Source organism: Acipenser ruthenus, chromosome 29, assembly GCF_902713425.1.
Source record: "Acipenser ruthenus chromosome 29, fAciRut3.2 maternal haplotype, whole genome shotgun sequence".
NCBI lineage: Eukaryota > Metazoa > Chordata > Actinopteri > Acipenseriformes > Acipenseridae > Acipenser > Acipenser ruthenus.
Window position 1 is genome coordinate 4,869,052 of NC_081217.1, and position 23,380 is coordinate 4,892,431.

The window sequence follows — 23,380 nt, forward strand, 5'->3', positions numbered from 1 at the left end:
AGGAATTGGAAGTGGAATTGCTATAAAGGGTACAATTGTTTTAGATTATCATGCACTGAATGCCTACATGCTTAGTTTATTGAAAGAGAGGTGGCCTGTGCTTATTTTAACATTCACACTTTTTTTCCGAACCTGATTCAGGAAACAAGAGACAATACATGATCTTATGTTTGATTTCACTTCCCCCACTGCTGGTGGTAAAGCACAGGGAAGCATTTGAAAACACAAGGTAATACCATGGTGTTTGTTAAATAAATAATGGTAAACTTTTAGCAAGCCACGATCATCATTTGTGTCTCTTAGGTCTTGTTATTGATTTGGCTGCAAGGAACTTTCCATGCAATTCAACGTGTCCTTGTATTTTGCTTTAACTAAAGCTACACCCTATAACCGCTATCACCTGACTGTCTGTCATGGCACTCATTCCTGCTTATGTCACCTTCAACACAAAGCAGAGGCCAGGCAAGGGAAAAAAACAGTATCACAGTTTTCCAGATCCCATGCCATTTTTATTCAGCTGCAGGACTGAGATCCTCTGCAAGGAAGTCAGGTCAGGACTCCTGTGATTTTTACAAGGGTCCTATCGCACTGCTGTGCACACGTGGAGTGGCCGATGTGACGTTTTGCTATTCTCTTTTTATATATAAAAAAAAAACCTTTGCAGCAACAGCTCAGTATATCTTGCCCACTGTCACCTATTACTACACACTGTCCCAGAATATAAATAATGTTACCAAATCAAGTCTTTTTAGCAGGTGATAAGGGCGAGATTCCAATGTCATTGCAGGCAATAGCGTATCTGCTTTGCGTTATTCTCAGTTACCCTAAAATGGAGTGTTTCTATTTCAAGGTTACTCGGGCATACAGTACCTCCTGCAGCAATGCCTTGAACAATAGCCTCTGCTTCCACACACACACTGCAAACATGGAAGTGCTGCACATTATCATCCCAGCCCCTCAGCCAGGACACTTACACCGCTATCACCCTTACAGAACAGTTTGGAAATGCCATTGATGTACCAGCAGCTCCTCTACCAAACACACCACCCTTCCAACTGCCCAGATCATCTGGAACATGTCTCGCTGATAAACCAGCTTGCAGAATGTAAAATCCACTTTCATTCATGCAGTCACCAACACTTTAAATACAGGCAATAGGGTATATGGTTTAGGGTATATGGTATATGGTATAGGGTATGTGGTATAGGGTATGTGGTATAGGGTATATGGTATAGGGTATGTGGTATAGGGTATGTGGTATAGGGTATATGGTATAGGGTATGTGGTATAGGGTATGTGGTATAGGGTATATGGTATAGGGTATGTGGTATACAGTATGTGGTATAGGGTATATGGTATAGGGTATGTGGTATAGGGTATGTGGTATAGGGTATATGGTATACAGTATAGGGTATAGGGTATATGGTAATATGGTACACTGAAATTGACTACTAGTATGTAGCAGTTCACTCTGCTGCAATTTCATATTGGTGTCAAAATGTACTATAGCTGTCATTGCCCTATAAGTTCAGAACCACTGCATTGCCAGTGTAGTGCCACGGCTTTGCTGTTGATGATCACTGGTAAGCTGTGCTATAAAGCCAGAGGCTGGACAGCTAGTACATTCAGTTGTGGCATTTGGGGGGTCCTTCCTTTTTATGCTGTTTAGATATAAAATCTCTGTTAACAATGAAAAGCATTCCAGCGTGGCTGTGATAGCGCCCGGCTTCAAAGCACCAGGGAATGTGAGGAGTGCGCAAGAGCCTCTTCACAGCTTACACAGGAGCCTGGGCCAGACAACTGCAGCCTGTCTGCTTCAGCAACTGCTCAGAGACGCAGAGTCGCACAGCAAGCCTGTGTATACACTGAGCAAGCTGGCGAGTGGCTCTGTGCAAACCCTTACAGAGATGCATTGCATTTAGAGTAAGGATACTACATCTAGTACAGCTATGACCAAAAGCTTTGCCTCACTCTAGAATGAAACCTGCTGAATAATGTTAGGTTAACATATTGAATTACATACCGCTTTGTAGTTTTCCATGTACTTAACGAAAAACTGACAACAATTGAAAAATGTGACATTTCGAACATGAAATACTGTACTACTACACGTATTATGGCTTTCGGTATATATATATTTTTAATTATGTCTCAATTCTAAAATTCCAGGTGATGCTAAACTTTTGGCCATAGCTGTTACACCGCACACAAGCCCTGTTTTTGCATTCTTACAGTTTTGGGAAGTTTGTTTATGGATTTATTTGAAAAACAAAAAGGCTTACAGCATTCATTTAGCAAAATCAGCTTTGGTTCCAAGTGAGGTGATTGGTTTGCTGAAAAACAAATAATAATCTGAAGAATTTTATACGGGCCTAAATAACTAGAAATGCAAAAATAAAACCAAAAGAGGTAGAGCTTAATTAAGGAATTAATAATTAAGAAATACAGAATTATTGAACCTTTACTTAAATCTCTATTTCAACTCTAATGGGTGACCTTTAACACTTTTTTTTAATGCGAAAATGATTAATCATTAGTAGAGTACACATCTCGGTCCTGATACGGCATTAAATCTCTGTCATGATCAAAAACACCCCCTTGAGATTCTTTGCTGCCTCCTTGTGCTAAGTGTTAAGGAGCCCATTTTATTGGTCTGTGTATATTGGTAGCCTTCCATTCTGCAGCAGGCTACAGGAATCCTGAGAAGAGCTGTCTGGCATTCAGCCAGACAATTCACCAGCATCTGTTTGAGTCCCCTGTCATTCAGAGCAGAGGAGTCATGGAAAAGTCAATGGCATTACATACCAATCAGTAAGACCACGTGTCGCAAGATACTAACCAGCTCATTCGAAAAAAGCACACAAGCAAACAGACAAAGCCACGACTGGTATTTATTCATTTTTGTTTTCAATGCAGGACAGTCTCTGTGGCTACATAACTCGGCTGTTCTAATTAAAAGGTAGATTTAACATTCAGGAATGCGTTACATTCTCTGCAGGGAAATTTAGGCAAATGTAAATTGTTGAAGCACTTCCAAATTAGCCTGTCTCCCCCTAGTCCATTTGGGTCTTCAGGCATTCGTGTCCCTGGTAAAACTTTGGGGTTGTGACCTAAAAATAATAATAATTGGGACAGATTTACTGAGCTTTATATAACTTTGTTATGTATTTATTTTTCTAAAAAGGAAAAAGGGTTTTTGTTACAGGAAGCAAATCTGTCCCACTGGTTCTGTAAGAAACCATGTTTTAGTAAACAGATATGCATCATAAACGGCTCTGCCTCGCTCCATGCTGCAAGAGGTACACCACACAAGACTGCTGTATACCTTTCATTTCAACAGGAAGCTGATCCCTCCGCTTCTTACAGACTATAAAAAAAAATACACACAATGTACATGCGATACATTTAAGTGGTATCTGTTGTGCAACAAAGCCTTCAAAACAAAAATAAAGAACTTGGCATTACAATGAAAGCACAGCCCTCTAATGGCCATAGGTGGAATCCATTCAAAAAATGGAAAATATTTCTGGTACAGCCAATGCCTGAAATCCTAACACCAGAGTATCTTATAATTATTATACATGGGTGCCTACAATAGCGTGAAACACTAGACTTAATGTACGGGGTGTATTTTTTGGTTCTGTAACAAGCAGAAGAACTAAAACAAGAAAAGATTAGCTGTCTATTATAAGAAAATCGACGGTCTTCTAGTTAAGTAGAAAGACTACCTCTTGTGGTGCGCAGTCGCTGCAGGCCCTTGTTAAAGAGAAGGATGGACGAGGACATGAGCACCCTGCAGCCGAGACTCTTCTTGTATAGCTGGAGTTCCTGCCCGTGCTTGAAGTTGGGTCACAGACATTGCTGTGCGACTCTGACCCTTTGCAGCCGTGGCAGGACATGACGTGACTTTTGACCGTGCTTTCCAGAGGCTCCATCATGGCAGTGGATTTCATTCCTGACAGCTCACCCTTGGCAACTGTCCTGCAGCACAGCTGACACACGTAGGTATGCTGATGCGGTGGCAGGTGCTGCACCTTTTCAGGCTCATCCTGTTTCTGCATATTGGCAACCCTTTCCTTTGTTTTTATCATTTCTTCCCACTGGTTTATGTATTGCTGGCTTCCCTGTAGTTTTCTCTCATACTGAGCCCTGATGTTGGAACAGTGATCGCTACAAGCCTTGAGTTTGTGGATGTTATCACAGGAGGATGGCTCTAGCTTGATTTGAGGGTGGTGAGGACAACCAACCGCACACTCGTTCACAAGACATGGAGAGCCGTCTCTCAGCTGGCCTTTCCTTTCTTTGTAGAAATTAAAGTCATACTGCCTCTCAAACACGGTATCGTGACAAAAGCCATGGAACAAAGGTTCAGCGATCTCACTGTCGGGCAAAAAGCTCATCTGTGGAGTTTCACCACAATTGCAACGGAAGGTTCCATCACTCTGCACAGACAATGACCCTACATTTTTTAAGTGTGCACAAGTGCACTGATAGTCATGGGATGCGTTATCTGGATCACCGACTTGGGGCGTGTTTGTGTTAGCAAAGTCTGCCATTGGCGTGGGTTTACTTCCAGCAGAACTGGTTAGATCCGGCTGCAAGAGATGTATTAAAATACAACTCTAACAGGGTTACAGGTGCTCAGGGTCCTTAACACCTGCAATAGAGAGAGCATGGGTTTGTTTAATTACAAAAATACATCAGTGAGATACAAAAAACAAACCAACATATATCAACTATTTTAACAGTGGTCGTGTTAGATGTGAATCTGGTTTTGAGAGATCTATTTTTCCATTTGGTGCATGTGGATCTCCAGAAGGTAAATATGACCCATATAATGAAATGTAGGATATTGTTTCAAGCCCCTAATGTCAGGGTTAGGCAACATGTCCATCCATCACTGTAATGAATGACATCTGAGTAAAACTGATGTTACTGCAAAGATAAACTACATTTTGGAAATGAAAAATGGCAGTTGAACTGTTTCCATAAACCTGGTAAATGATATTAAAGTAACAGAGAATTAAGTTTAGGGAAATGTTGAACATGGAACAATATTTAGAATCATAGCTTTTTTTATGACTTCAAAGTCTACAGTACAATCGTAAATGAACACAGCTTTTGTTTAATCATCTATACAGATATGAAACTTCAGTCAGAAGGTATATCGTATGGCAGAAATCAGTCTCTCTAATCAACAGCCAATGTGAAGAACACCAGAGACATCATGTAAACGCCAGCCAGAGAAACTGTACAAAAACAAGACACATGCATACAGGCTTGTGGAATGTACGGTTGCAAATTACACTGCAGACTGCAGATGGAACCGAATGGTGCGGAAGAAAATCCGACCCAGAAATGAGGGCTGGTTTCAGCTACCCTCACTAACCATCATTCCTCATTATTATTTTAAAATGAAAGCTACCAAAGATTGTGTTTAAATAACTGCAATAATTCAGGTCCAGGTTCTGTCTCACGTTCTGCATTTACAAACCCTTGGGGTTTGCAAAGTTTACCTGTAGGATACGCGCCCTGTGGGCCGCCGGGAGCTGCTTCGTCTTGTCTTATCCTGCAAAGCAGTCACTTCAATTAAGATTGACGTTATTGGACACGTTTTTACACACAGCCTCTTCCGAGGAGTTTGTTTTATTTACAAAATCACTCAGCGTGTTATTACTTCACCTGCTATTTATCGCGTTTTGCTGACGTTCTTATGACGTTTAATGGTCACTCCTGTGCAGTACAGCGACATGTCAAGGGGGGAAACTTAATTAATTATTTTAGAGAAATGTACAGCCCTGCTTTCTGCTTTTTATAATACGAAAATGAATGTACCTAAACTTTAAGACGAATAAAAACTGCAACTTCTGTGAATTTGCCCATTACTACTAGGTAATAATAATAATAATAATAATAATAATAATAATAATAATAATAGGGTTCCACAGCAACTTTATTGCTTCCCCTAATGTGGAGCACAGTTAGCTTAATTTAGAAGTTTATGTTTTACACTTCTTTGTCCGCTAGGCGGAGCTCTCTGTATTGGAAACGCCCGAGAGCGGAAAACCTTATTCAGTCCCTAGCTTCTGGTTCCGGAAACTCCCTCCCTGAGTTTGCAGAAGCTGATAGGGTAGATCTGCAGCCTGCCTGCCTGTCTGCTGTCTGTAAAATGGGCATGGTTCGGTCGAGTTCGCAATAATCGTACCGTACAGGCTTGTTTGTGTGAATGTACAGTATAGCGGATCATTTCAGACCGATCTTGTTCGTGTTGGCTTTTAGTGTCAGGGTTTGTTCATTTGGTCGCACTGCGCTTAACAACGCGATACGATTGATACACTGAGCGAACCACACAGAAAGAAGTTACAAATAAAGAATATTCTTTTGGTACTAAACAGAAACAGGTAAGTGAGTGCGCATTGAGACAGACAGTGAGTGATACTTGCTATACTTGCTATTGTGTGCTTTGCAAGGTGTGATGACTCTGCAATAAAAAAAGAACTACTTAGTCAGAATAGACTTGCATACTTTGTAGCAGCACCAACCGTATGCAGTCGGCATGTATGGCAGTTAGTAAAGTTGAAACAACTTGCTGTCCAGGTACTATATTTTGATTTCAGGAGCAGTTATAGACAGAACCCTTTTTTTTTTAATAGTCATCCTACCTGTTGAAAATGCTGGTTTTTAAGGCAGAAACAAGTTTGTGATGATTATCAGTTTCAGAAAGGTGTGCTAGTTTTGAGTTAGTTATGTCAAATAAATAAATGAATATATAAACGTTCTATACAAGGTGTTTTGTTTTTGTCCAAAGGAATCAGTAACCACCAAATGTATAATTAATACATTGAATTCCAAAACTACTAAAGTGGGCGTGTCCTGAGTTTGTCTCTGTAAAACCTCTGTTACCTGAATTAAACAGCTATCTGCTAATACTAGCCACAACCCATTGTTTTTTTTTTTTTTTTTTTTTAATAAGTGCCCAGGGGACCATGATTGGTCAGGTTTCACAGTATTTAATGAAGTAATTATTTACTGAAAAGCTTACAGGAATGAGGTATTAAAAAATAATTTAAAGAGCTTTGACGCTCATGTACTGTTAGAATAGATCAACTGTAAAAGATCGCTGAAGTGTAGAAGTCAGATACTGTATCACAGTTTTAGGATCTATGTCAACCTGTCAATAATTATTATTATTATTATTATTATTATTATTATTATTATTATTATTATTATTATTATTATTATTAATAAATATGAGGAAAGTAATTCTCCGAATTCAGCTTTATACATTCTTTCTTTTTTCATACATTGTGCTTGGTATATAAACAGTGATAATGTTGCTAAGAGAATGCCTATGAGAGATAATAGATCTATTTAACACCTTTGTTATCATTCCTTTAACATGAGTGCTTGGCTTCAGGCAGACCTTCCCCAATGGCATCCCCTCTGGAAGATGTCTTGGCTAATGAAGCACTGCTAAAGGACCTGGTGTCGGTTGCTAAGGATGCCGCTGTTCTACAGGGAGTCCTCATGAGAACCAAAGAGGAGCCCAATGCATCAGAGGTAAGGGGAGGGAGCCCTTCTGCACTGGTCTGTGCATCACTGGAGCCCTTCTGCACTGGTCTGTGCATCACTGGAGCCCTTCTGCACTGGTCTGTGCATCACTGGAGCCCTTCTGCACTGGTCTGTGCATCACTGGAGCCCTTCTGCACTAGTCTGTGCATCACTGGAGCCCTTCTGCACTGGTCTGTGCATCACTGGAGCCCTTCTGCACTGGTCTGTGCATCACTGGAGCCCTTCTGCACTGGTCTGTGCATCACTGGAGCCCTTCTGCACTGGTCTGTGCATCACTGGAGCCCTTCTGCACTGGTCTGTGCATCACTGGAGCCCTTCTGCACTGGTCTGTGCATCACTGGAGCCCTTCTGCACTGGTCTGTGCATCACTGGAGCCCTTCTGCACTGGTCTGTGCATCACTGGAGCCCTTCTGCACTGGTCTGTGCATCACTGGCTTTAGCAGCAGCAATCCCAGACTGTATCCGCATTTAAGTCACCTATTAAAGTGAAAGACAGAGACAGACATCTTGAATTAGCAACTGCCTATCTCAAGCAGGTACAAATGTGTTCATTACTTTTGGTGAGGTTTAAAAGTACAGTATTCGGTTGAATTTCCTTTCACATAGTGAAAACCAGGGCCCACTGTGTTCTTGGTTAAGTTCACTGATGCAGATATAATATGCTGCTATGCTAGGAATTTCTTTTATTTTGCTTTCCGCTTTGTCCGACTCTTTCCCAGTGATATTTCGGCACAAAGTTGATGCTCTTTGGGATCAAGAAAGTATAAACCTAAGTTTTATTAGAGTGGACTTAACACTACTTGATCCCTGCCTAGTATCTTGTAAAGCAATTTCATGGTAAAAAAAAAAAGACATGATTAAAGAGTTATTTGGTGTCCTAGGATTGTTCAAACCACAGCAGTGTCTCTGTCTTGTCTTCCCAGGTAGTGAGATACGCTCCATTCACGATGTTCCCATCTCCAGTACCTAGGCCTCTGTTTGAGCAGGCGAAGCAGGTACAGAGAGATTTCAATCTGCTGGTTGATAGAATCAGCCAGGACACAGAATTCCTGGAGCAGGCCCTAGCCAGGTATTGTACACCAGCGCCACCCTCATTTTTTGTTGCATTAGTTTGAGATTGCAAAGGGTCACTCTGAGTCAGTTGCGAAGCTGGGGTTCAAACCCGGGGTTGTCTGGTTCCCAGCCCTTTGCTTCAACAGCTCGACTACACTGACTGCCTGATCGTGACCTCAAATGATGAGAAGCTACAGCCTTGATTGCTTTATTTCTTCCTGTAGCACAATCAAGGTAGATGACTTCACAGCACAGCTCTTCAAAATCTACAGACAAGTTCTTCAAGAAGGCCTTTCTCAGGTAAAACAATCTAGAAAAGATCTTTGAAGATAAAAAAAAAAACTCAGCAAGTGTTTTTGGAGAGTGGAGAGTAATGTATTTCAACAGAACTGTGATGTCAAACCTGTATCCATTCACACTTGCTGCTAAAATGTATATTTCCGGTGAGTCAGAGTGTGAACCCAAACCTAGTACGCTAACCTCTACGCGACTCACATCTACAGGTAGTGATTTACTGCAGCCTTTGCAGTGCTTTAAATGTTATTGTGCATTAAAGTTTCAGGATAGGATGACATATGTTGTTATTATTATTATTATTAATTAACAGCAGCTTTGTAAATGTAGATGTTGATATTAACAGTAGAAATAATGACTCTGGCTACTTGATTTTTGTAGCCCATAGTTTTAGGTTTGAACCGGTCAGACTACATGTTGGACAATGACAAGGATGGCAGCACATCACTGAAACAGGTTGAGATCAACACCATAGCGGCCAGCTTAGGGGGGCTAGCGTCTCGGACACCAACCGTTCACAGGTAAGGACATGCACAGGGACAGTATGAAAAGGTTGCTTTTTTACCAAGTCAAATAATATTTTATTATTGTTTGTTCAGCATTTATAGACTGATGACATATTTCTTCACCTTCTTTCTGTGTGGCACATATTGAAAGTTGCTGGCAAATCCGATGAAGGTGTCAGGATCCTGGACAATAATCCCGCAAAGGGTCTGGCTGATGGCATCGCGAAAGCCTGGGAGATGTACGACTCCAAGAGGTGAGAAACAGATACCATCTGGGCTTTCTGTAGACAGCTGCTCTAACACACAGTACACGTTTCGCATTACAACATGCAAACACGTTGATAAAAGTGTGTTTAAATATTACTCTGTTTTCTTTTTAGAACTACTATGTAACTCTTTTCACACTATTTGTCCTCTTTCTATTGAGAGAAGTATAAAAGAAAGAGTTCATTATATTTCAGCATACTTGCGAGTGCCTGCAGTTAATGAGCTGGGCATGGCTTTACAATAATGGCAGGATACTTTGTTTCCCCCTCCAGTGCTGTTGTTATGTTTCTGGTTGAAGATATCCAAATGAATATATATGACCATCGATTTGTGGAAAATGAGCTCTGGAGCAGGTAAAGTTCTGACCTTCTCTCCCACTGTGGCATGTGTCTCGCCTGTACAAGTTTACCAGATTATTCTAGTGCTTTTTAGTAGATTCCAGATTGTTTCAGTGTTCTGGTTGATTATTGCAGGAATATCCATGCCATTCGTAGAACATTTGATGAGGTGTGTGAAAGAGGATCATTGGGTCTGGACAAGAGGCTTTTTATGTAAGTGCTTTCCTTCTGTTCTCCTGCCTGGGTCATGCAGGCTCCTGTAAGTTGCCTATATCTTCCCATGCACTGAACCTCATCTCCAGGCACTCGAGAATGGCTGCAGCAGAGGTTGGCAGCTGTAGTATTATGCTCTTAGTAATATTCCATATACAGTACACTTTCACTATCACCTGAACCAAGCTCTCACCACTGCAGGCAATTGGCAGAGGTGCTTTGAATATGAAGATACCTGCCTTTAAACAGCCATAGATTCCCCTTGATGACCGGTATTTCAGGTTTCATTGTATGCTGTAGTAGAGCCCTGAACAATTTCACCCAGGGCATTTTCAAATAAGCTGCCAGTTGGCAGTTATGATCTCTCCAAAACTTGCTGTTTGATTTAACACGTACTGTTTAATATGTACCTTGAACACCAAAGTGCCCTTATTATTTCTCTCTTTCTTTCTGTAGAGACGGCCTCGAAGTTGCAGTAGTTGCATTATCGGAACGGCTACATGCCTCAAAACTACACAGAACAGGTTTGTCGATTTAGTCCTCGTCGTTCGCGTTTTGCAGAATAATAGGCTTTATTATTGGTCTTCAATGTCTCTTGTTTTTTGTGTGTTAGAGATGGGAGGCCCGGTTGCTGATGGAGCGCTCCAGGGCAGTGAAGTGTCCCGATATCAGCACCCATCTGGCAGGGACAAAGAAGGTCCAGCAGGAGCTGGCTCGGCCCGGGGTTCTGGAGAGATTCTTTCCTGATGACCAGGAAGCTGTTGTCCGGATCAGAGCCACCTTTACCGGACTCTATACACTAGACATGGTTAGCATTACTATTACTTGTATCCCGTACAAATAAGTACTGTAGTATTAATTGCAGCTGTATTAGTAATGCAAAGTACCTATATGGTAATGATTATGCGGTACTAATGTCATTTATGAATGTAATTTTCATTCTGACTGTTAAAACGTAACTCAATGTCTTGCCGAACACCAGGGTGAAGAGGGTGATCGGACAGTTGCTATGGCCATTGCTGACCCAGACCAGTTTGTTTTGAAGCCGCAGAGAGAAGGAGGAGGTAAGAAACGATAGAAAGATTCCAGCTCAGGACTGTGCTGAGCTTAAAAAGTAGTCCCGCTTCAAAGGTAAACGCTATAGCTTTCAGTCCTGAGTCGTTCCCTGCGTTAGTGCACTAGAACCTGGTGGAGTCTGTGCCTTGATGTGTAGTGGCATTTACCTGTGCAAAAAGAGGATTTACACCCAGCTAAGTGACTTCTGCCAGCCAGTGCCACTTCCAATACTCCGGTTGTGCTAAATGTAGTGGAGATGGGAATTTGGAAGGAGGTGAGAATGTGGGCAGACTCATGTTGGTGGGTGAGAGGTGTTGAGTGGTCAATGATTCTAATGCTAATTGACATGAGTGGCACTAAAGATTTTGTTAATGGAGGCGATAGACATTTAGCGATTGTTTCCTTCGTGCCACAGAACCGTCATGAATGCAGGTCTGTCGTACTTCTAATGAGGGCGGGGGTTAAGACTGTCTTGTTTGTAGGAAACAATATCTATGGTGAAGATATGTGCAAGGTACTGCATAACGTGAAAGAGAGCTCGGAGAGGACTGCCTACATCCTGATGGACAAAATCAGACCCCAGCCAGTGAAGAATGTCCTGCTGAGGAGGGGGGCTCCCCTGACTCTGTCCACCTGCCTCTGTGAGCTGGGCATGTATGGAGTCTACGTCAGGTACATCACACGCTTACAAGCGCATGCAAGCTACAGTATTGATATTAAACTGGTAGCGTATGGCTAATGTTTTCTGTTCAACTTTCATTGTTTTAGAGTTGAAATTTTCAGGGATTTGTAAATTTTTGTTCAACATGTTTTTTTAACAAATTGCTAGGTGGCTTGCTGACATATTTGAGAGGTAGAAAAAACAGAAAGCGGATAGCACTTTGATGAATACTGCCAGAAGTGTGCTGTGCATTCTGGCTCCGCGTTCCTCCCAGTAAACCAGCATGCTTTTGCTGCAAGTGCAGTTTGTGACCAGTGGCTTGGTGTGGGTGGTCCGTAAGTGACATTAGCAATGCACCTCTTGCTGGCGTCTGACCCCGTGCTGTGCGTTCTCCACAGGCAGGGTAAGGAGATGGTTCTGAATGATTGTGTAGGACACCTGCTGAGGACCAAGAGCACCGAACATGACGATGGGGGCGTGGCAGCTGGAGTGGCAGTCCTGGATAACCCTCTCCTCTGCTGAACTTACTGTGCCTTACACCTGATGGGGACCTTCCAGACTTGAGCAATGTTATTGAAGGGGACCAGCAACTACAGTTCACTGACTTAGCAAACTCCTTTCTTGTCTTTAGTACTGATTCCAGTGGTATCGTAGTTATTTCAAATCATAGAAGGCTTTTTATTTGTTAGAAACGAGACACTTTCTCATCAAAATGATCTCAAAACCGTATTAGTGGTTATAGCCCTGTATAGGCATTACAGCACTACAGGAAAGCACAGATAATAAAGTGTTTGGTGTTCGTTGGACTACAGTACGTGCAGTCATTGCCACAGTAATCTGTTCTTGTCATGGGGCAGCAGTGTGGAGTAGTGGTTAGGGCTCTGGACTCTTGACTGGAGGGTTGTGGGTTCAATCCCAGGTGGGGGACACTGCTGCTGTACCCTTGAGCAAGGTACTTTACTTTTCCACTAAAAACCCAACTGTATAAATGGGTAATTGTATGTAAAAAATAATGTCATATCTTGTAACAATTGTAAGGTGCCCTGGATAAGGGCGTCTGCTAAGAAATAAATAATAATAATAATAATAATAATAATAATAATAATAATGTGTTAAACATTGCCACGATAGTAACAATGAGGAGTCTCCCAGTCTAATGACTAAAATGGATTTAACTAGGACTGTGTTTGGTATTTTTAAACTGTTTTCCAATCATTTTGGCATTCCATAGTGGTTGAATTGTTTTAATTTGCCACTTTCTTGTATGCACTGAATAAAACCAGTAGAAGCAATCATTTGTTATTATGAAACATTTTCTAATTATATATAGATATATAGATATATAGATATAGAGATATAGATATAGATAGATAGATAGTACTTATTACTTTATAATTAAGTATTTTTAAAGTACATGTTTGGATGCACATATGGTGCAGCTTTAACTGTAAAAACAACAACAATCACATAAAACAAAAATGTTTTCAACAAAATTGTTGATGCATTGCCTACCACAAACTAAAACCTCCCAGATGAGTCATTTGAGCACGGGCAGGTTTTACCTGCGACAACCTGTTCAGAAGAGGCTCTACCACTTAAAAATGCATTAGGTAACGATAATTGCATATGTATTGTTCGGTATAAATGTGTAATTAACAATGAAATGTCACTTTGCAATTCGTGTTTTGGCGTCAAGTATTTCTGTAGAATAATAATATGCACATTGGATTCTCCAGAATTTACAGAAATGACAAAGTACAAGATACTGTAGTTTAGATACAGTAATATACTATTATGCTACCACGGGTAGGGGTCGCTGATGGTGCTTGGTGTCAGTGCAGCTGACCGAAAAGAGCAGGCGGAGTTTATTTGTTGCATTACGGAAGAGGCTGGCATTTGGTTATCAAATTCACTTCGAGTCCCTGGTAAAGCGGTTTGCTTAAAAATAGAAAGCTCCAGCAAGCGATTGCTTTCTTTACAGCACAACGGCCTTGCTTTCAATTTTAAATTTACGACCAGATTAAAAACAAACAAAAAAAAATGAGTCAGATGGAAAGCCGAAAGCGCTTCAGAATCGAAAACTCGGATGCGGGAGATGGTTTCAAAACCCCGGAGAAAAAGATTTCCAAGGGGCGAGCGGCGACTACCATGACTGGGGAGTCGATGAAGTCTGCGGCTATCTGCGGCTCATGGGATACGGGGAGTGGCAGCAGCGATTCAGAGGTGAGGGCCGGCGTTCTGCTCGTGTTTATTTCTTATTGACACGTTAAACAAAAGCAAATAGGGTGCAAAACGCTGAGGTCACGCACTAATCCATTTTTTATTATCAATGTGTGATGCAATCCTTTCCTGCCTGATATAAATGAAAGTTACAAAACGATCTTTGCGGCTTGTGTCGGTCAGATGAAATGTGCAGAGCGATGTGTTATTTAGGTGCCGTGATGTTTTCGGTACATGGTATTATTATATCTGTTTCTCTTTTCTTACACATACAATAGATGCTTTAAAAACATCGAGTGTAATGATTTCCCTGTATGCTCAGAACGACCCCGTTTGGATATTAGACACATACATCTTCAAGTCTGGATACAAACGTGTTGCTCTGGGTGTTAAATACAGATTATACGTTTCAGGGCTCCAAAACGTTTTGCAGTGCAACTCACAGAAATTATGACTGGTGTTTGGCAGATGATTCAGACTTCAAACATCTGTCAGCCAAATGCTTTATCTCATGTTTAGAGAATTGCCCAGACTGAATGGCCTTGATATTCTGTGCAGAACCCAACAAATCACCAGGTGCAAGATAATATAGCCTTTCGTCATATTTGAGATTCAAGGTTTTAATGCAGTATGTGAACTTTGGAAGTATTTATTAAACCATATTGTAATTTTTAAATGTTATGGGTTGTGGTTTTCACATGACTGTGGAAGGCAAGTTTGCAATCTGTTGAAGCAAAGTTCCTGTCTTCAAAGATATGCTTCATACTGGCGTCTCTCCAGAACCACTTCCATCCTTGTAATTCTGCAGTAGAGTTCAAGGTTATTTGATCTTCTGCCATGTACACAGCGCATTCTTATCGTGAGGTTTCAAATCCTGTTTTAAGATGATTAACATTCAAGGCAAAGAGATATCTACAGACATTATGTGCCACCATACAAAATATAAAAAAGCACGTTTGTTTGTTTTTGTACAATATGGCAGCAGTGTGGAGTAGTGGTTAGGGCTCTGGACTCTTGACCGGAGGGTTGTGGGTTCAATCCCTGGTGGGATGACACTGCTGCTGTACCCTTGAGCAAGGTACTTTACCTAGATTGCTCCAGTAAAAACCCAACTGTATAAATGGGTAATTGTATGTAAAAATAATGTGTAAAAAAGAATGTAATTGTATGTAAAAATAATGCGATATCTTGTACCAAGTGTAAGTCGCCCTGGATAAGGGCGTCTGCTAAGAAATAAATAATAATAATAATAATAATTTTACAGATGAACAGATTACAGGAGTGACACTGCCCTACCTTACAGAGGCTCACCTGGAGAAAATGGGAATTTGGTAAGAGAGGAGTGTTTTTTTTTTATTATTATTTGTATCTATATCTGTCCCATGCGTCTCTCTAGGACGTTGTGTCAGTGCACCTCAATAATTCTCCCCTGAAGGACACCCCAAGCACCCTGCTATTCAGAGCTGGACTCTTCACTGAGGGCTAAGTTATTAAGACTAGACACTAAATTTGTTTCCCTGGTCACCCAACCAGATTGGAGATCATTGCATTAGCCCTTATAGACAAACTGTTTCTACAAATATGTTTAAATGATACTACAGTACAGTATACTACAGTGTTTATACTACAGTATTTTTGTCTCCCTCAGCTTGCTTGGGGTCCAGTTGGAACTCCTTCACTGCTTCAGGAAGCTGTGGTTTTGCTCGCCCGTTGAAAAAATAAAGGTAAGACGGATTCATAGGAACACTGTGGTTAAGTTGCTTCAGCTGTGGTTAAAAGCTCATGTTTGCATGCCAACTACCAAATTCCATTTAAAAGCCAAACCTGCTTTTAAACTGTGGTGACTCAAAGTGGTCTTTGCAGACAGTTTGTTTTTATATGCTTGTTATATTAACATAGAATTAAACTATGTCATATCTGTCACCTGGACTACACGTTCACCTGCGCTTCTAAGCCAAAAATCCTAGTAAGGCAAGCTGACCAGTTATTACACGTCTATGCAGACCACTATACACAGATGGTCTATAGTGCTTACAGTAAATTCTGCACGCAAGTGTACATTATATTTCTCATTTCTACTCAGTGTGCAAACACTGAGTGACTGGTGAAACGTCACTGTAGCGTCTGATTGTTTTCTTTGCAGATATTCAACGATCCCATCCACGGGCACATTGAGCTGCACCCCCTGCTGGTTCGTATAATAGACACCCCTCAGTTCCAGCGACTCCACTACATCAAGCAGCTCGGGGGAGCCTTCTTCGTGTTTCCTGGGGCTTCCCATAACCGGTTTGAGCACTCCATTGGGTACGGGCTGAGAGCAGGGGTGCCCAACTGCAGCCCGAACATTTAGTGTAAATGGTCTTTATCAAAAGTTGCAAAGTTATGCTCTTGTGTCTTTTGACCGTGATCTTGTAGTTGTTAATGCCTCCCTCTGCGCAGTGTGGTCCTGCATTTGTTCTGTCTGAGTGTGAATCTCTTGTTCACCTGTGCAGGGTGGGTTACCTGGCGGGGAGGCTGGTCCAGGTGTTACATGAGCGTCAGCCTGAGCTGCAGATCAGCCAGAGGGACATGCTTTGTGTGCAGATCGCAGGACTGTGCCACGATCTGGGTGAGCAAACAAACTGGTTGATTATTTCATTTAAAGAACTGTTTCATAATCTGAAACTGGTGGCATTATGTAACTTGGCTGGAAGTTTAAATTACAGGACAGATGATAGATTAAAAGTAAAATATCTTATTAAAGACTATTTATAAGTTGTTTTTACTTTTAGTAATGTGTTTTACGTCAAGCTGTCTACGTCTGGTTTTCAAAATGATTATTTTTTTAACTTCTTAACTTGCTCTTCGTAAGTATGATCATACAACACACTTCAGTGACAGTCTTCTCTTTTTCAATATGTTTAGGTCATGGTCCTTTTTCGCACATGTTTGATGGAAAATTCATCCCAAAAGCTTGTCCAACGCTTGACTGGAAGGTAATTCAGGTTGTGCGTGATTGTTTTGTTGCACAATCTGGCCAAAATATTTGCATCTGGTCAAGACATCTGTCTCCAAAACCATCTATCTGCTGGCCTTGCAGCCCAATTCAGTTGGAGTTGGAGAAGACCTGTGAATCCAGAAATCTGAGTGAATTAAACTGTCGTAGAGCTCATGATCCGCCCCTCCTACTCTGCACTGGACTTGCCTGACCGCAGCACCACGTTAATGGATCCTCAGCTAATACACTATCCTTGCACTATTGCACTACTAATATGTCACTGTAGATGCAACTTGTTGTAATCCTTGTTGCATCCTAGTTCATATTGTATTTTAGTATTATTATTTGCACTTACTGTAAGTTATACAGTGTTTAAATATGAAGCTTGCATTGTAACACTCCACTGCCCAGTAACACCTCTGTTGCCTTGGATAAATAAATAATAATTTCTCACCAAAAGTTTAGATTAGAGTGTAATAGGCGACTCTTACTGTATTTCAGCATGAGACCGCATCACTGCAGATGTTTGATCACCTCATCTCAGTCAATGGGCTGGAGTCTGTGATGGTGGAGCATGGCCTGGAGCTTCCAGAGGACCTTCACTTCATCAAAGAGCAGATTGCAGGACCTACCTGCATCCCGGAGGGAGATGGCCAGGAGACGGCTTTGGTGAGTAAAGATGATCTGAGCCAATGTGTGAGGTATAGAAGAGGCAGGTGACCAGGTTTCAGTGCTAGACGTTTTAAAATAATGTATTGAGTAAGTATTATCAGCCTGTGTGGTGAACAAATGTCACTGCTACAGCAGTCCTGTTAGAGCATTCACCTTGAGTGCATAGGCAATCATTTGAAGGATTTTTGCATGTATTCAAGCCAGTTGTATGGAATCCATTATGTTCCATGGGGTTTGTAACTACAGCCCTCTGAACCCTATTTTTTCATTTTTAGTGGCCATATAAAGGACGGACAGAAGCCAAAGGTTTCCTGTACGAGATCGTGGCCAACAAGAGAAATGGTATAGATGTGGACAAATGGGATTACTTTGCAAGTAATCCCATTTGATGAATTACAATAAAAGAACATTTGCAAAGCACAAACAGCACAATAATAATGTGTGGTTCAAACGGAATAAACAAGCCATATATCTATTTGTTAATGGGGACTGGAGGAGAAGCATTGGCCGAAGGTTCTAAGCAATTCCCAAATACGATCTTTAAAACCAGAGAAGGGAAGATTATCAGATTCCATCTTCATACTATGATGGAAACAGTTCCACTTCTTTCCTTGTCACTATCAACAGCATAACCTTAAAACAAGAAAATGTAGCAAACTAGTGATATTGGATTCTATCAGTCTTTAGAGTCCTTTTCATTGACTATAATTTGAAAATGTTGCTTTTTTTGGGTGATTTTTTACATTTTTTTAGGGACTGTCACCACCTTGGAATCCAAAACAACTTTGACTACAAACGCTTCCTCAAGTTCGCTCGTGTTTGTGAAGTCGGGACAAAGAAACACATTTGCACGAGAGAGAAGGTAAACGTTGTTTTCATAACCTCTCCAGTAAGTGAAGATGCCAGGCAGATGCAGAAATGAAGTGAGGGCCTTCATCAAGTAAAGTCCTCCAATAGAAAGTGAGTCACAGATCCAATCTTCCTGCCGATCTGCTGCAGTCGCTGTAACACTTCTTACATTTTTGGTTCCCCAGGAAGCTGGGAATCTCTACGATATGTTTCACACGCGGAACTGCCTCCACCGTAGAGCCTACCAGCACAAGGTTGGGAATATCATTGAAACAATGTAAGTAAGCAGAGACTGAAGACAGAATCACAACCAGCACTTTATTTAGAGCTAAAAGGCACAGGCTTGCATGAAACAGAATGAAAATTGTTATCAAGTTATTGCGAAATGATAATTAACATTTCATTAAAAAAAAAATTCCTTAATTCTCCAGGATTACTGAAGCGTTCCTGAAGGCAGATCCCTACATTGAGATTGAAGGATCACAGGGAAAGAAGTATGCAATCTCCACAGCTATTCAAGATATGGAGGCGTACACCAAGCTTACAGGTTAGTGCTTGTGTTCAATCTCTATGCAAAAGCAACTTTTATGAATGAATTCTGTAATTAAGAATATCTTGGCCCGGTAAAACTTTGTTTTCTTTTGAAACTTGATTCATAGCAGCATTTTTTTTCAGTGCAAAAATAAGTATAAACCACGTTAATTAAACAAATATGTTTGTTCTAAATGAAACACTAGATGTCTTCAGCTTCCACCAAAAGGCATATAGAGTTAATGAAGCATCTCTTTATTTATAGATCACATCTTCCAGCAGATCTTGTATTCCAGCACCTCAGAGCTGGCAGAGGCCCGTGAAATTCTCAATAACGTTATTTGCCGTAAACTCTACAAATGTGTTGGACAAACGCAGCCCAAATCCAAAACAAAGATTTCAGATGTAAGTTGATGTCTAAATGCACTGTGACAATATCGCATAAATAAGATGGCTTGCACCTTGGCTCTTTCATTAGAGGCGTGTGAATTTGACAAAAGTGTCAATTTAACTTGAAAAATGTTAGTAAAAAATTAGTTTTTATTACAATTTCAGAAAGCTCTATGCCTTAAAAATGCTACCTGTACAAAATGCAGAACATTAGGATCTGCTCCCCAGTGATCTGCACCCCAATGATCTGCTGACATTTTATTTATTTATTTATTTATTTATTTATTTATTTATTTCAGGATCAACTTGACATTTTGGCCAGTGAGGTCGCTGAAGCTTTCCCACAGAACTCTACAGATGTGAAGCTGCAAGCAGAGGATTTCATTGTCACTGTAAACACCTTGCAGACTCAGTATTGCAGTCTATAAATGCAATACTATGTGAATATATAAATAATCATGTGAATATATAAATAATCAAAGCCTGCTAAAATTGAAGCTTGAATTGAACTACAAGCCACATTTAGCAATAATTTAATTTTCTAGTTTTTTATTAGGAATAAAACACAAAACGGGACATCGCACAACCAGAACTGTTGCAAGCTCGTTCTTTTGCTGCAGTGTTAGCAATATAGTCCGATTTGAAAAGGTTAAGGTGTCTTATAGTCCCCATGTATCACTTTCTTCTCTTGCGTTCTCAGTATGTACCTTGTTTTCTCTCGTGCAGATCATTTCCATGGACTACGGAATGAAGGAGAAGAACCCCATAAATAACATGCGCTTCTACTGCAAGAACAACCCCCGAAAGGCCATTCGGATCCGCAGAAATCAGGTACTGGTTTGCAATGCTCGGTTCCTGTTTGTGAATGTAGTGCTGATGGAAGCTGACAGTACTAACTGGGTGTGTGTTGCCCTGTTCACTCCAGGTGTCTCAGCTGCTGCCAGAGAGGTTTGCAGAGCAGCTGATCCGGGTGTACTGCAAGAAAATTGACGAGCAGAGTATTGAGGCTGCCAAGAAATACTTTGTACAGTGGTGTATAAACCGGGACTTCACCAAGCCACAGGTACCACCTGAACGGGTCCTTGTGTTAGGAATCAGCACAGTTATTCTGACCTGCTTTCATCATTGCTTATAATTTTATAAACCAAAGCTTGGAGGCTGTAGATGTTGTTTTTTTTTGTGTAAATAAATTCATGCTGCAACTTTTTTTATTAAAATAATATATACGTGTATGTCTATATAATGTTATTAAAACGAATTGCTCCAATCACGATTGTTTGTTTAACTGTTTAGGATGGGGATATTTGCGCTCCAGAGCTGACGCCGCTGAAAGCCAGCTGGATTGATGAGGAAGACTCGGAGGATGACTGCCCAGGTCCTACCAATGGGACACTAGCCACTCTCAAACCAAGAACCAGGCTCTTCCAAAAGGAAGGCCCTAGTGTTAATGGGGGAAGTAGCAACCTTGAACAATAGAGATTGATGAACCTGGAACTGGGCAAAAGGCTTTTTTTGGGGGGGGGGGGGGGCGGGGGACAAGATGTTAGCAATCATAATAAGTGATTGTCACAATGTGAATGCTGGCAGGCATTAACAGTGACTGCCAAAGAGTGAGGCAAAGCTGTTTTTATTGCACTGTATTTGAGTCAGCCTTGTCTTTTTTAGAATGTCATAGTTTCAGTTTAACTACAACATGTGTGTAGAACTTTTTTTTTGCATTTTCTAGCTTGACGTGGTGGTAATGAAACTTGTCGTTTTTAACTTTTCAATAATGGTAAAACCCAGTCCTGGGTTTGAAACTAACCTTATCCAAATATCATTCATTTCAAGGAGTTTCAATGCTGTTTTATTCTACGTGAAACTGAAAAACAATAAAATAGTAACAGCAAGGTCATTTCAAAAAGGGCTGTGTTTATCAAGGTCTTTCCCCAAGTCACATTACAAAATGTCATTGTTTCTATTTGTACTCTTGATAGTTTTAGTTAGCTTAATCATTGAAAACAGTGGAGGAATTTACACTTCCAAGTAAAAGGGCTTGATAAATAACCTCTAATCTGTGGGGATTTAAAATCTGGTGAGATTGATGGTCAGTATTGTAGACTTTTTCCAGCAGCTGCTATGGGATTGTGTGCTGTTGGTGCAGAGCTTCAAAGCTGTCAAACTTTTCTCTGAAATGTGCTATTTTCTTAATCTATACAACAGTAGTTGAATTCGGAGGACATAGATCTTCTTACACACAGAAACACGATCCATGTTGAATGTAGGCCTATTTTGTGTTTTTATTTTGACAATGCCGTTCAGCATAATGTCTGTTTTATTTTATGAATGTCTTTCAGTTGTAGTGATTGTTATTGCTGTTTAGGGGTCCCTGAGTGGCACACCTGGTAAAAGCATGGCCATGCTTTGTGCAGGGAGAGCCATACTGTCAGGGGAGCGCAGGTTCGCGTCCTGGCTATGTGAAGTCGTCGGTCTTCGCTGGGGATTCCATTGTATTGGCGAGTTAGGGAGGTAAAACCGGCAGTGACTGTTTCTCCTCTTCGCGCTACAGTGAACCCTACCGGCCAGACACTTAGTGAACTCAGGCAGACCCCTGCAGGGATGGGCTCTGTAGCTCGCTTCCGTCGGCTCTCGAGTTCCTAGGTGTGAAAGAGGAAACTGGTGTGGTCGTGGGATCAGAGAACCCCCACTGAAACTGCAGTTCTCTTGAGCTGTGTGGGGAACTCCTGCAGTGAGGAAGAAATAAGGGGACATTTGTAAATTCTGGAGAAAATCAGGGCTTAAATAATAGTATAAGTTGGTGGAGACATTTAATTTATGTTATTAAGCAATGTAACCAATGTGGGTGTTTGAAGTGGGGTTATAACGTGTAGTGATTGAATTGTTACGATTTGGCAAACTATCTTTAATAAAGTATGTTGCCTGGCAGTAGCAGTCTTGCGTACAATAGAAGACGGCTACATCGTCAAACATTTTGAGAAAGTGGAAAATCCAATCAAGCTCAGGTGCAAGGAGCTGGGTGCTCTTGAAAGTTTGCATTCGTCAATGTAGCAAAACCACAACAGTACCCAACACAGCGCTCTGCGTGGGAGAGGATGAGCTGTTTGGAGGAAGCTGTCCTGGTGCCTGCTAGCACTCTGTGTACATGTTGCCAGTGCGATTGCCTTTGACATCCACTCATGAGCACGAGACACACAAGCGCCATAGAGGAAGCAGTTGGGTATTGTAAAATAAATGATTGATTGTGTCAGTGTATTTATTTTCCAAGCTGTCAGAATGTTCTTTTTTTTTATAGATTGTTTCAGGCTGTTGGGTTTTATTTCAGTTCATTTAAGTGGCCCATGCCGGATATATGCACTACTATTCGATATGTATGTATAACATGCAATATATATGTATATATGATTGTTACAAATAATAATAAAAAAGTATTTCAATACGTCCTTGCCTTGTGTTTTGTCTGTTTTCAGTGACATGTAAAGCCCCTGTGGTCAAGTTGCTTATTGTTTGGTGGTGGGCAATGTTACAGGAAAAAATATATTTATCTTGTCCAAAATCTTCCAGGCAGCATTCCGGCTCAGGATTCCTTTATAACATATTTGAAGCAGTTCTATATAATTCAAGGTGAGATTAGAATATTACGTTGCCTGTTTGGAGAATTAGTGGTGGTAATGTTGCAGGTCCACATCTAGCTTTTTACTGATTGTCGTTGTTGTTTTAAACTGTCCACCAGATGGCAGACTAGTGTTGTGTTTCTGGTTCATAGATTCCAAAGTGCCTGTTA

At 41.0% G+C, this 23,380-nt stretch overlaps 3 protein-coding genes across 4 annotated transcripts; 2 read left to right on the plus strand and 1 right to left on the minus strand.

The window, feature by feature from the left end:
• Positions 1-2,952: 2,952 nt before the first annotated feature.
• LOC131702164 (uncharacterized) lies at positions 2,953-6,006 on the minus strand. Of its 2 annotated transcripts, none has more exons than XM_059004381.1 (3): positions 5,683-6,006; positions 3,729-4,657; positions 2,953-3,110 (listed from the first exon to the last, which is right to left on the minus strand). In XM_059004381.1, exons 2-3 carry the CDS (start codon positions 4,554-4,556, stop codon positions 3,054-3,056), a joined length of 885 nt encoding a protein of 294 aa, XP_058860364.1. In that variant the 5' UTR covers positions 4,557-4,657; positions 5,683-6,006; the 3' UTR covers positions 2,953-3,053. The 2 variants fall into 2 exon arrangements, with proteins under 2 accessions (XP_058860364.1, XP_058860363.1); XM_059004380.1 differs by having other exon boundaries at positions 5,517-6,006.
• A 105-nt stretch (positions 6,007-6,111) lies between these two features.
• On the plus strand, positions 6,112-13,270 carry LOC117422786 (glutathione synthetase-like). The gene is given in 14 exon segments (XM_059003977.1): positions 6,112-6,401; positions 7,418-7,560; positions 8,496-8,641; positions 8,850-8,925; positions 9,301-9,439; positions 9,562-9,679; positions 9,965-10,045; positions 10,166-10,243; positions 10,700-10,724; positions 10,726-10,767; positions 10,857-11,051; positions 11,226-11,307; positions 11,782-11,971; positions 12,359-13,270. Coding segments are annotated over 13 exon segments (1,425 nt in total). The 5' UTR covers positions 6,112-6,401; positions 7,418-7,431; the 3' UTR covers positions 12,483-13,270.
• A 402-nt stretch (positions 13,271-13,672) lies between these two features.
• LOC117426526 (deoxynucleoside triphosphate triphosphohydrolase SAMHD1) lies at positions 13,673-23,035 on the plus strand. Its single transcript, XM_059003976.1, is given in 17 exon segments — positions 13,673-14,088; positions 14,091-14,183; positions 15,445-15,511; positions 15,829-15,904; positions 16,324-16,484; positions 16,673-16,788; positions 17,085-17,155; positions 17,659-17,826; positions 18,105-18,202; positions 18,580-18,691; positions 18,864-18,955; positions 19,110-19,225; positions 19,475-19,614; positions 19,899-19,991; positions 20,326-20,430; positions 20,525-20,662; positions 20,893-23,035. Coding segments are annotated over 17 exon segments (1,917 nt in total). The 5' UTR covers positions 13,673-14,000; the 3' UTR covers positions 21,076-23,035.
• The last annotated feature ends 345 nt before the right edge of the window (positions 23,036-23,380 follow it).